Source organism: Ylistrum balloti, unplaced genomic scaffold (genome assembly GCF_031769215.1).
Source record: "Ylistrum balloti isolate Yb309-2 unplaced genomic scaffold, AGI_CSIRO_Ybal_v1 Utg369612, whole genome shotgun sequence".
Classification (NCBI taxonomy): domain Eukaryota; kingdom Metazoa; phylum Mollusca; class Bivalvia; order Pectinida; family Pectinidae; genus Ylistrum; species Ylistrum balloti.
In genome coordinates this window covers 198,076-211,410 of record NW_026781887.1, presented here as the reverse complement: position 1 = coordinate 211,410, position 13,335 = coordinate 198,076, and the positions used below count along the sequence as shown (strand labels likewise).

General features: G+C 36.6%; 1 protein-coding gene across 1 annotated transcript; it reads right to left on the bottom strand.

Annotated features, from left to right (window-relative positions):
- Positions 1 to 411: 411 nt before the first annotated feature.
- Positions 412 to 13,107, bottom strand: LOC132547186 (leucine-rich repeat-containing protein 74A-like). The gene is made up of 12 exons (XM_060210947.1): positions 12,861 to 13,107; positions 12,502 to 12,713; positions 10,725 to 10,832; positions 8,944 to 9,037; positions 7,630 to 7,679; positions 7,058 to 7,139; positions 6,729 to 6,814; positions 6,327 to 6,521; positions 4,550 to 4,642; positions 3,560 to 3,823; positions 1,162 to 1,247; positions 412 to 586 (listed from the first exon to the last, which is right to left on the bottom strand). Exons 1-12 carry the CDS (start codon positions 13,105 to 13,107, stop codon positions 412 to 414), a joined length of 1,692 nt encoding a protein of 563 aa, XP_060066930.1.
- Positions 13,108 to 13,335: the final 228 nt, after the last annotated feature.

Below are 13,335 nucleotides of genomic sequence, written 5' to 3'. Positions count from 1 at the left end.
TGTTTAAGATTGATTATTCTGAAGAATTCTACATACCTGTACTGTACAAAGGGCGAAGTATAACTGATCAGACACGTAGGCAGAAAATATGTGATAACAAAGCATGGTGATATATACAAATAATGTCACGCTTTATTTAAATATTCATGTTACATATACTGCGCAGTTAACGTTTTTGTTAAATAAAGAAGTGCATTTAAATACAACTTTCAATTTCAAATATTCTGGCGAACATAGCGAAAATTGTTTATTTGACAGTTTCTGTTCTCAAAATATGCTTAGAAATCTATGTACATAACACGAAAATAAAAAAAAGGTCCATTATTCTTAAAATGTCGTGTTAACAACACTATTTCAATCGGGTGTTACAGATATGATGTTTGTGAAGGTTACTGTTCCATCACAGTACGGTCACTTGTTGGTAGCGTTTGGCCTTATGGTGACACTAAGAGCTATCTTGAGTTTGACGGCCTCTCGTATCTGCTCCAATTTATCAAAACTTTTGTAGTGACTAAGACTTTCATCAGCTTGCACACGTAGTCTTGTCGCTCGCCTTACGTAATCCTTGTGTTTTGCAGCAAGTTCCCTGGTGAGAAAATATCAGTTATAATACTCGTATACTATCATCATGTCAACTGAATAAACACATTTGTAATAATGCTATTTTAAACCCACCAGTTTTCAGCATGCCATAGGTCTGGAGGTCATGAGTGATGTCTTTGCTTTTCTAGATACGTGCATTGTGGACAACTGTTATATTAGGTATACAGATCGCCCCGTGTCTGTTTGTTGATAATGTTAATGACACATATTTCCATTGTTTTATAACCCATCTTCTTAGTGTGTTTGTACTATTAATCTTTTAAGTCCCCCCCCGCCCCCCATTTTTGACTCCTAACTCTGATGCCTCTCTATATGGTATACATTTGAAGCTTGCTAGCTCAGGGATATCCTGTAGATCGGGAGTAGTTTCTCATATGTCATTTTTGTCTTTGTCTCTTTACTTTGGCACTTCTTTGTCTTTTTCATGTAGTATTGACTAGATATAAAACTTATGATATGTCCACCTGACTGGCTACTACTAACCAAACTATTATTATATGGAGACAATATGTTCTATTTCTATGTAGGAACGGTTTAAACATTAGACGATAAACTTACTCAAATGTGATATGTCCATCGTTGTTTGTGTCCAGGCGCTTCATCAAAATATCCAGAGATCTACTGCTCAGAGGAATGTCGTTGTTCTGAAAGTGATAAGGCATCTATTATTTAGAATAGACTGCTATCAAATCTAAAATCAAGCAATATTTTATTGAAATTTCCACTGTTTAAATGACTAATTTAAATATTTCAGCAATGTTTCGTCACACTTTTCGATGTTTGATTCAAAGTATAAGGTTGTTTTCGTATATTTTTTCAAAATAGAATCCTACAATGTTACTAGAGTGATTTTTACAAACTTAGCTAACGAAGCATTTTTAAAGATTATACAAACTGCTAGAAGTATTGTTCATTAAAGCCAAACAACTTGTAATGGACAAAGTACATATGAAGTATAATGCTCTTTTCCGCTATTGTAACTCTTGCTATTCGCTGACTATGTTATAACAATCTCACTAATATCAATATTCACTGACAAACGTAAAAAGATATACACATACCTGAATATCCAAACCGGAACCGTTTCACCTGACTCGTATATGATAGTTTGTTTACTCACCGACAGACATAACTGGAGCTGTGACAGTTCACTCAGCGACAGACCTAACTGGAGTTGTGTCAGTTCACTCACCGACAGACCTATCTGGAGCTGTGACAGTTTACTCACCGACAGACCTAACTGGTGCTGTGCCAGTTTACTCACCGACAGACCTAACTGGTGCTGTGTTAGTTTACTCACCGACAGACCTAACTGGTGCTGTGACAGTTTACTCACCGACAGACCTAACTGGTGCTGTATTAGTTTACTCACCGACAGACCTAACTGGAGCTGTGTCTGTTAACTCACCGACAGACCTAACTGGAGCTGTGTCAGTTCACTCACCGACAGACCTAACTGGAGCTGTGTCTGTTTACTCACCGACAGACCTAACTGGAGCTGTGTCAGTTCACTCACCGACAGACATAACTGGTGCTGTGCCAGTTCACTCACCGACAGACCTAACTGGAGCTGTGTCAGTTCACTCACCGACAGACCTAACTGGTGCTGTGCCAGTTTACTCACCGACAGACCTAACTGGAGCTGTGTCAGTTCACTCACCGACAGACCTAACTGGTGCTGTGTCAGTTCACTCACCGACAGACCTATCTGGAGCTGTGACAGTTTACTCACCGACAGACCTAACTGGAGCTGTGTCAGTTCACCCACCGACAGACCTAACTGGAGCTGTGTCAGTTTACTCACCGACAGACCTATCTGGTGCTGTGTCAGTTTACTCACCGACAGACCTAACTGGTGCTGTGCCAGTTTACTCACCGACAGACCTAACTGGAGCTGTGCCAGTTTACTCATCGACAGACCTAACTGGAGCTGTGTCAGTTTACTGACCGACAGACCTATCTGGAGCTGTGTCAGTTCACCCACCGACAGACCTAACTGGTGCTGTGCCAGTTTACTCACCGACAGACCTAACTGGTGCTGTGCCAGTTTACTTACCGTCAGACCTAACTGGAGCTGTGCCAGTTCGCTCACCGACAGACCTAACTGGAGCTGTGTCAGTTCACCCACCGACAGACCTAACTGGAGCTGTGTCAGTTCACCCACCGACAGACCTAACTGGAGTTGTGTCAGTTCACTCAGCGACAGACCTAACTGGAGTTGTGCCAGTTTACTCAGCGACAGACCTAACTGGAGCTGTGACAGTTTACTCACCGACAGACCTAACTGGAGCTGTGTCAGTTTACTCACCGACAGACCTAACTGGAGCTGTGTCATTTCACTCACCGACAGACCTAACTGGAGCTGTGCCAGTTTACTCGCCGACAGACTAAACTGGAGCTGTGTCAGTTCACTCACCGACAGACCTAACTGGAGCTGTGCCAGTTTACTCGCCGACAGACCTAACTGGAGTTGTGCCAGTTTACTCAGCGACAGACCTAATTGGAGCTGTGTCAGTTTACTCACCGACAGACTAAACTGGAGCTGTGTCAGTTCACTCACCGACAGACCTAACTGGAGCTGTGTCAGTTTACTCACCGACAGACTTAACTGGAGCTGTGTCAGTTCACTCACCGACAGACCTAACTGGAGCTGTGTCAGTTCACTCACCGACAGACCTTATTGGACCTTTGTCTGTTTACTCAATGACAGACCTAACTGGACCTGTGTCTGGTTACTCACCGACAGACCTTATTGGACCTTTGTCTATTTACTCAATGACAGACCTATCTGGAGCTGTGACAGTTCACTCACCGACAGACCTAACTGGAGCTGTGACAGTTTACTCAGCGACAGACCTATCTGGAGCTGTGTCAGTTTACTCACCGACAGACCTAACTGGAGCTGTGACAGTTTACTCACCGACAGACCTAACTGGAGCTGTGTCAGTTTACTCACCGACAGACCTATCTGGAGCTCGTCCCTCGACAGTGTCTCGCTGTTGTCCTTGTCCAGATTGTGGAGGAGGTCGATCAGACGCAAATTCTTCTGCTTCATGTATTCAAACAAGATTGCCACTGGATCATCACTATCCAGTACCCAGCTAGCGTTCCCGCGACGTATCTCGTCGTGACGTAACAGATTACCATACGTCACTTTCATTTGTCGTTGTTTCTGAACCTCATGTAGAAGTGATACAAAGTCATTGTCGACCGAAACGTCCTGTGTAAGGTCAAAGGTCTTAGGTTAAACTTAAGAGAGACGACATGCATTATTGAAGATTTGTTCTCCTAGCTAGAATGATATGTTAACCCTATTCATGAAGCCATTGTAAACCTAAAATACAAGGAAATAGGCATTATGGTTACTAAATGAACAAAAATAGAACCTCTCAATACAAATTAGATACAGTAGAGCCAAACAATTTAACTGCATCATATACCTGTTTCGTCCATACAGGATAAGGGGCTGAATTGTGGAAACTTCGGATGCAACAGAGGAATCCTAATTCAATGAATGTCGTTCTTACCAATATTGAATGATCACAAGGATGTAGATGTTCGTATTTCTAGATACCTTATCACGGGCTTTTACAAGAAATGAATCAGACCGTAGAGGACATCGGACATTGACATGTCATCAATCAACGATGTAAATGTTATAGCCGTACAATATTTATATCTAACATGTTCTCAGATATGAATTGTCTATACTGTATATTATCTGTGGTAGAACTCTTCAATGGCAAGGCCATTTTGAAGATGCTCGCCGCTTTCGTACCAACAATAATGGACACCCTCTGTCATTTATAGCGCTATATATTTCACTTTATTCTGGTTATTTCATATGATATAAATATTACTGTAGAACTATCAAAGGAAATATGAATAATTGCAATTATATCGGAATCAAAGTAATCCTCTGGTCAACGCACATATTTGCACTTACCGTCATGTCAATCTCCGTCAGGTTAGAATCGGACGCACAGACAGCTCGAAGTATGGCTGTCGCACCGTCCGTTGTTATTGGGTTGATGCCAATCTGTAAAAAATAACATTCCATTAATGATCAAGTACCATGTGTTTAACATGCAAAGAAATCGATGATCTTAACAATAACAACATTATTTGAGTTTGTCCAGCAATCCAAATCAAACAATGAGTGATTAATTGTGTGGGCCATTCTGCGGTCCCATTCCCTATTTATAAGTACATAATTGTATAAAGAGCGTGGTTGGAATCATTAACGTATTTGACTGAATTTTTAAGTCTCAGTCAATTGTTTGTTGAGGTTTTAAAGCAAAGTATAATTAAACTTTCCCATTTCTAGATAAGGGAGTGATATTTATTTAATCCATAATGTACCTCATTATTTACCATGTTTTGAGAATAGGAAGTTCTTTTTTATTACAGAAAATCATTATACCATAGATTTTGTAATGTTTTATGGCATGTAATGATTTTTATCACGATATATAACTCCAGTTAAAAGATACGACAATAAATATGTCTTGTATATCTTTATCTATGATGATCATCATATATAATCTATGGTTTACCTTGGCAACACCAACTTAAACGAAAAGCGGTAATTATCGTCATCAAGTGCAAACAAATATAGTTGTAATGATATCACTTCAGTTATTTTTGTTTCTTGAATTGACGCATCAATGGTAATCCGACATATTTAGTGAAAATTATACGCTAAAATCATTTGATTTATTCGTTCGAAATATTTTGTATTAGAGAAATAATTATAAAGCGCCTGCATGAAAATAAATGAAAAAGAAAAACAGATTTGAAAACTTTTCCGATATAGAATATTTCCCGTCTTACTGGAAATTTATTTGAGTTTGTAACAGATATCAGACATATAAGAAATCTAACAACACAAGTCAAAAACTTCTGAAACACTATATTATTTCCTGGGGCGTACCTTTCACGCATAACGAAATTATGTGATGAAAACGTTAGACTTTTTCTACGATATAATCGATCGTATTGTACAAACGAAGGGAACAAAATTACAATCATAAACGAAATAATAATATAATATTTTATATAGCAGTCAGTAAGTCGATCTAAGTTGTATAGAACATTAGATACATCGCTGATACAACTACACATTACCACATTTTGTCTCGCTCAAGGTGTTTTAATATCGATTTGATATACCAGGGCGATAGAACGCAATATAGTTATGTATCAGCACAAAACGTATTGTTACACAATGTATTTATCGTCGAGGTATTATAAAGTTAATGGAAGTTGCTTTTGTTGTTTTCATTTTAGCAGATTATAATTAATTATGTTCAAGACAAGGTTGTGTCAGTGAGGTATTAATACATTTTTATCGATGATTATTTCAATATTAATTGTTACCTGCTGCTATCATTTTTCCAATAAACTTTTGAATGGTTTAGTTAAAGGCAATGATATATAAAATATGAAAATCAATTGCAGGCACGATCACTTTCTTACCTATATTGTAACTTTTGAATGATATTGCACCTATAGTACAATCGTGTTTTGTCACCATTATCAAACTAGTTAAGCAGAGAAAGGGCAACATGACAATACAAACAGCCAGTCAATTGCAAATTTACATGAAATTAATAAGAAAAAATACTACCATATCGAATGCGCTACGCTGTATATGCTTTCATAGGTGTAATGGAGTTCTACTGAACTGATATAGACTTTATGCCACAACTTAGCTGTTGTACCCTTATTGTTCGCAGTTTTCGGTTCCTGACAATTCCTCTAAGAAGTTGGCGGAAAGCGTCTAGTCCTACACGATTCGCGGTCAAATCCAACTCTGTCAGACCGCGGTTACGCATGAGTACCTTTCCCATCTCATGACAGCCTTCCATTCCAAAACCATTCCAGGACAGATTCAGGGATTTTAGTGTGTTGTTACTCTAAAGCAATGGTGAGAATCCGCAGTGTCAACATTAACACATATCAAAATTCATATATTGGGAAGATCGAGAATATCGAGAAAAAAAATCGTTATACATTGTAAATAAAAACGTGTACGAAATTAGAGAAACAAGAAAGGTACTTTAGGAAATAGACAATTTCATGGCCATTTTCTTCCGCAAGTGGTTTAAGGTACATGAACTTACATAGAGGCCCCAGCATATAGAAACAGCACCAGTTTGTCGCAGATGATTCCATCGTAGATCTAATGACTGGAGGCTTGAGTTTTCCTCTGGAACGACAGAAGGATACTATATATTGGTTGATTCAGTATGGTAACCGCAATATATTTCTTTAAATACAGAAACCAAAAAATCTGGTGTCAGATCAAATTAGCTATCACAATCCGATTAACATTCAATATACAAACATCGCAAATTAGTTAGTATGGTAACAACAGCCTTAACAGAAATAAAAAGAGACTTTAAGCTAGCCTAGTATAAATATTCTCCCTAATAAAACATTAATCGGATACCTAAAGCTTTTCCGAAAGCTGCACCTCCTCCCTCTGAAAATGTATTGTGTCCGACAGCCAGGTGTCTCAATGTAGAATTATCCTGTTAATGTAAACGTGATACTTCACACACAGGAATGAAAAAATGTTTAAAACCTTAAAACATAATATACCAGTCAAAGTGGTATTAAAGAATAATGCTGAAATATGTTATACTATGTATATCAATAGAACACGAGTTTGCACAATGCACGAAAAAGAAATACAATTATACCTTTTTTGTAATCGATTAAAAGATGATATACCCTAAAAGCATATTTTCTAAAATCCGAAACCCGCAAAAATACAGGTGTGCCAGAAGAAAAAACCCTACCTTCAATCGATACTGTGATAATATGGAGTTCAATATATAACCTAGTGCGGGTGAACGATTACATATGATGGGAAACTGCTTAGTTCTATTTACGTCACGTGTCTTGTGATCGATTACCATGTGCCACAATTAGTTGATTTAACAGCTGTTGTGAAGATTAAATGTACTATGACACAACACATGGGCTAGAACGTGTACTGTGTAATAATTGGAACCTTACTATAAGTAAATCAGCAATTTCATCGGCGTCCTTTTCATTGAAACCATTCGCTGAAAAACAGTTCAAAGTAGATATGAATGCTAAATCACATTTATTGATGATAACTGGCGAACTCTATAGCTGCTTATAAATCAGAACAACTTTAATATGTTAAAACAAAATCCATGTAAATATGAAGAAAATATCGATAACAATATCTTTATCCTAACGAACGAAATCGATCGTGTGATGCAGTGTTCCTCTGCGAACATGTGTTAAATGTCAACTCTCCATCGATATTGAAGTGACAATTTCACAAAGCACTTTAAATCTAGAGTCAGGACTCTTTAACACCATTAATTTGTGAACAATGCAAATAAACAACGGCGACGTCACGTGTAGTTTTCTGGATAGAAGTCCTTCACAATTCATATTTGTGATGTTTTTTATGACTGATGAGAATCAATGCCTCGTATCTCTCTCGGCATTACAATATCGCTTTCGACCTATTAAACATCGATTATTTTGACAATTAATGACAAATGTCTTGACGAGCAATTGGTTTTTGTTATCAGTGGAGATAAGGACTCATACTAAGCGCTCGCTCCATGATTATCTCACTTTTATCTCTGGGATCAGAAACAGCCGCAATTTTCTCTCTTTCCGTATCTCACTTTTATTTCTTGTGTCTGAAACAGCCTAAATTAACTGATTGTCTGAGAAGGCATCCCCAATTATCTCTCTTTCTGGCTTCATGGCTTCCTATTGTTTAAAAAGTCTTTAAAGCTCGTTAATAGTCATTTAACAAACAGTGCCACTCTCTGGAACAACAATTTTGTTTGGTTTTTACTTTCCCTGTCACACGCCGACGTTTACATATAGGAACTGCATTAAAAATCAAACTTTAACAATTTTTCAACGTGTGAGACATAAGTTTTCCCCATATCTATGAATCACTCCTGTTAACCCGGACAGAAGCATGGGAGTAGTACTCGGGGAAAACCATCATGTTTGGGTAGGTGACCTCATACCTTTTCTTGTCCGATCGCGGAATCGAACCACGGACGCATAGGTAAAAGTTGAGAACGTTACTACTACGACAACCGATCACCTAAATTTAATCCGACATTCATAGACTAGTTCTTAATATCTTCATGTGATCTGTTTCTTAATACCACGATTAACATGTTACAAGGTCGTGTAGGGTGTTATTATGGTGGCTGATCTACGAAAACATTGTTTAAACTTTCTTTCCATTATTTAACATTGAACACCTATACATACATATCTGCATCTTAATGTTAAACATTTATATATCAGTTGTTGATACCTTACCTGATATATCTAAACTTGTTAGAGAGCGATGACAAGATAATTCTTCCTTGAGCATTTTGGCTCCAGCCGAAAGCAAACCGTTTCCGGATATATTCTAAAAGAAATATTTAGAGAACCTTATTTTTACCGTCTTTTTGATTTTTTGATTTTTCACATATACAAAATATTTACACAGAGAAACTTGACAAAGTTAAAGGAGCATCGATACAAAAATGTATCATCACCTGTTTCGTATCCTATGATAATACCTCATTTTTATGAAATGGTAACTGACTGGATTGTATTGGTCACCTGACGGAAAAAACAAACAACCAGACGCAGGTTTTCATTATAGCGACGAAAATCCCAACTGCACATTATCCAATCTTTCCAAAACGGAAATACCGGCTAATCATGCCTCATTATTACAATGTCGAGAGTTCTAATTATAGACAAGAATACGGACCTCCCCAGTTTATATTGATATTCCTAAACTTCACAAGAATCCACATAAAGAGTGATTTATTGTTGGAACGTCCAGTTGTTAGCCAAACCTTGGTCTAAACATCTCACTCGTACCATTCTAAGTACTAGCAATTAATAGTTATTGTCTAAATATAATATTGTTTACTCAGGAAAGGGAATTGGCGATACGTGTAATTTAAAGACCTCTAAAGAGCTTCTGACTTATCTTCACTATCCTCTTCTATACATTTTTTTTCATCAGAATAATGTAGTTTTCCCCTTTACACACTACCATACCCAACTCTATACTAAAAGAACTCCTCCGATTTCTTGTTATGAGAGATTTGTTACACGTGAAAGGTGAACGGCGGTACAGACATACGGTTGTTAACTACACTGATTTTGTGAAAGATATGTCAAAATAAAAAAAAAGAGAAAAATATGCAGGACAAATCATAAAAATGATCGAATTTTTGGTTGATTCTTCGTCGAGTTTGGTGATAGAAATGGAAATTATCTGTACCTAAATAATTAACTGTCGGCTGATTTCTTTTTTTCTCGTACTTGACTGAATTTATTGAAGAACTTATCAAAACAGATTAAAAGACCTTGCTAAGTTCTTTAATATCGCTTTCAGATAAACAAAAGATTTATTGAACATGTCCACTGTAAATTCTCACCAGATGTGGAAATCAAGGACACAGCAGACTCTTGTACATCAGACGTATCGCGAATTTAATCTACAACATGGACTATTTTCATCAAACTGTATGATCAGGGTGATGATTTCAGTTTTCCTGCAGCGACTTTTTCACTTCTGGATACCAACACAACTGCATCGCCAACCTTTAGTGTTTACCTGCCGCAATATTCAAGGTCCTAGTCCCAATATTATAATTTTGGTGCAAGATGTCGTCAACTGACAGACAAACTCACAACAGTGTTTCTAATGATACAGGTTGATGAAAATTATGGGGAAGTTCTATGGTCGTCATAGTAGAATCATCCATAATATTCTATTTTTTCTGTTTCAATCATTTCAACACGTGGTGCTCCTAGGGTAAGGACATTTATTTTCCTATATCTCTGAGATAAATCACAATAGATATATCGAGCATAGCAGGGAAACAGAGAATCATATTATCCCAACCAAAAGACTTTTAAAACTTGGGTAACTAACATATAGCTGATATCGATAACTCTGAAACGCCCCTTTGGGAGGAACTAGTATATCAGTGGAAACTCTACACGACCTAAACGTCATCCTGTCAATTACAATATTGCTCACAAGTTGGGACTGTTTAATAACATTATCTTATAACATTGAAAATACTCACCAACTCTTTGATGGACGTGTTGCCAGACAACATGTCAAGTATATGTGATAGTCCCTCGCTTCCAATAGCATTACTTGAGAGGTCAAGCGTTTTAATGGTCTGGTTCGGCTTTAATAGGTAAGAAAAGCAAGTTGTTATTCATTATTCAATTACACAAAAAACTAATTTGAGTTCAGTTATTTTCAAAATAGAAATAGTATAAAAAATCAATATATGGTGTAACGCGAAAAATGATAAAAAGTAAACAGCTAAGAGTACAAAATTTCACAAGGTTGCTACACATTTCACTATAGACTATTTACGATGTGGCGTACTTGTAAATATCACATGATTGACACTGATATTTGTTATCGCAATGTTGTTAAAGATAGAATGACGGATTCAAAATTTCAATTAATCTTTAAAACATATATATATGGAGCGTGCATGGTGTGTAATTTTGAATAAATCTTGCACCAAAATTGAGATTCAACATCTGATAGGTCCCAACTATAGTTTATTATGGGGAAATAATCTATATCAAACCAAACGATATTTCTTAAACAGAAATGTTGAACATCGTGAGTAAATGTAGAAAATGATTTGAACATGTATTAAAAATATTGAATTATTGTCTTTTGGATAACAAGATGAAAATATCAAACTGGTATTTTTTTCGATAACCTCCTGTGTCTAATTTATGAAATCTCTGCACCTGATATACATTTCAAAAACATATTTGCTCAAAACGAATCTTTCGATTACCAGTGTATTTCATATACGTTTGTTTATACAGAAGATTAAGATGACCAGTATAAAGCTAGATTATATCAAATATGTAACGTTATCATCATCTGTATTCCAGACTAAACATATCCAATTAACAGTTGATATATGTTAATTTTAAACAAATTAACGTTTAGCCTTTTATTCATTCACATTTGTTGTCTTTTGTAATTTTCTGTCGTTTCGTTTCACATATAGATAATTATACAAATCAACATTTGCTCGCTCAGCAGCAAATTGTTGATTATAAATTTATTTTCGTTTTTCATTATGCATTCATACGAGATCACTACTCCTGACTTATTTGATTCCATGAAGTTTCCATATTTTTTCATTTGTGTCGTGGATTTCAATGTAGTCACCCAGCATGGTTAGATTAATCTGGTTGTAAAACTATATAACGTAGGAGTACCACAGTTAGCACACTCACGGCGCTGCCTAACCTTCTCCTGGATGCCTATCCTTAAAACAATTATTATTTTAGACTACATTAGGAAAAAATACTTGCTTTGTTTGAACGACAGCAAACACAATATAAATAAGGATAATTGTATAACATTATCAATAATCGAAATTGTTTTATATATAGGTTTATTTAACAATGGTCTATTGATTTTAATATAGCACCATTGTTATCCAAGGTGTTTGCCTGACTGTCTATATTTGTGTTGTTTGTACTCACCATGTAGCACGTAGTTCTACTGACTTATTCAGTAACGCACGGATACCATGTTTCATAATTGACAAGGTTAGAAAATAAATTATTTGATTTTATGGTTAACATCACTTTATTGTCAAGGTGGTGTTGCGAACGTATAAGTCACCTCATTGACCTAAATCAGTATAAAAACTGTCTTTTTACTGACCCTGTAATGTTTACTAAACACAAACAACTGATTACGCCATTTTACGTTCGACGTAAAATTGTTAACGTTGGAGATATAGAAAATAAATAAATGCATAACGAATTCAATAAATCACATTGTCTTTCCTTCTTAACCCAAATACGTACAACAAGTGCTATAGCTACAGCTTTTGCTCCTCTTGGTCCGATACCATGATGAGGCATAACCAGAGCCACCTCTGTCAAGTGTTTGAAGAAATACGTTGAGGGCACTAGACCCAACTTATTACATGCTTTTGTATAGACAGTCTGTGAAAGGCTTACGGAGGGTGGTGGGGAATTAATGTCGGACTCTGACGACAAGATGCTGGAGTCTAAATCTGTTCAAAAGAAAAGCAATGTTGACAGGATTAACATCATTTGTGAAGGATATAATATAATAGAGGATATGGGGCAATATATATTCAAAGCAAATGTTTAAGATTTCCTTCAAAATGAACCAAATATGATTTCCTTTTTTCACATACCATCAAATATATCAGGAGCTGGTTCTGTAGGGGGCAAGTTTCCTTTTTCTTCCGACTGTTCAATATTGCTGTCTTCGTCTTCTTTGTTTGATAACACAGTGGGCTTCCTCTCCCCAGCTGTGATAAAGGCGGGTTTCCACTTCGAGTCTTTTTTCCATGCATCACTTCCATATTTTCCTCCATAGCTCGTGGGTTTTTCCTCCTTTGCTCGAGATTCTACTCTACTTTTTTCCTTCTTTGAGTTCATTTTTCACAATCCATTTCCATGCTACTTATTCGAAGAGGGTAGAAATCACTTGTAAACCGCTGAATGTACCTGAAGGAGATTGGTTACTGATATGTCTGTGGCAAAGTATTAAGCTCATGAAACTGTTTATAAGAATTTCATTCATCTCCCTTTAATAGGAAAGGAAATTTTGTACTGATATGGTCTGCAGCATACATCAGAAACACTTCATTACATAATATACCAAAC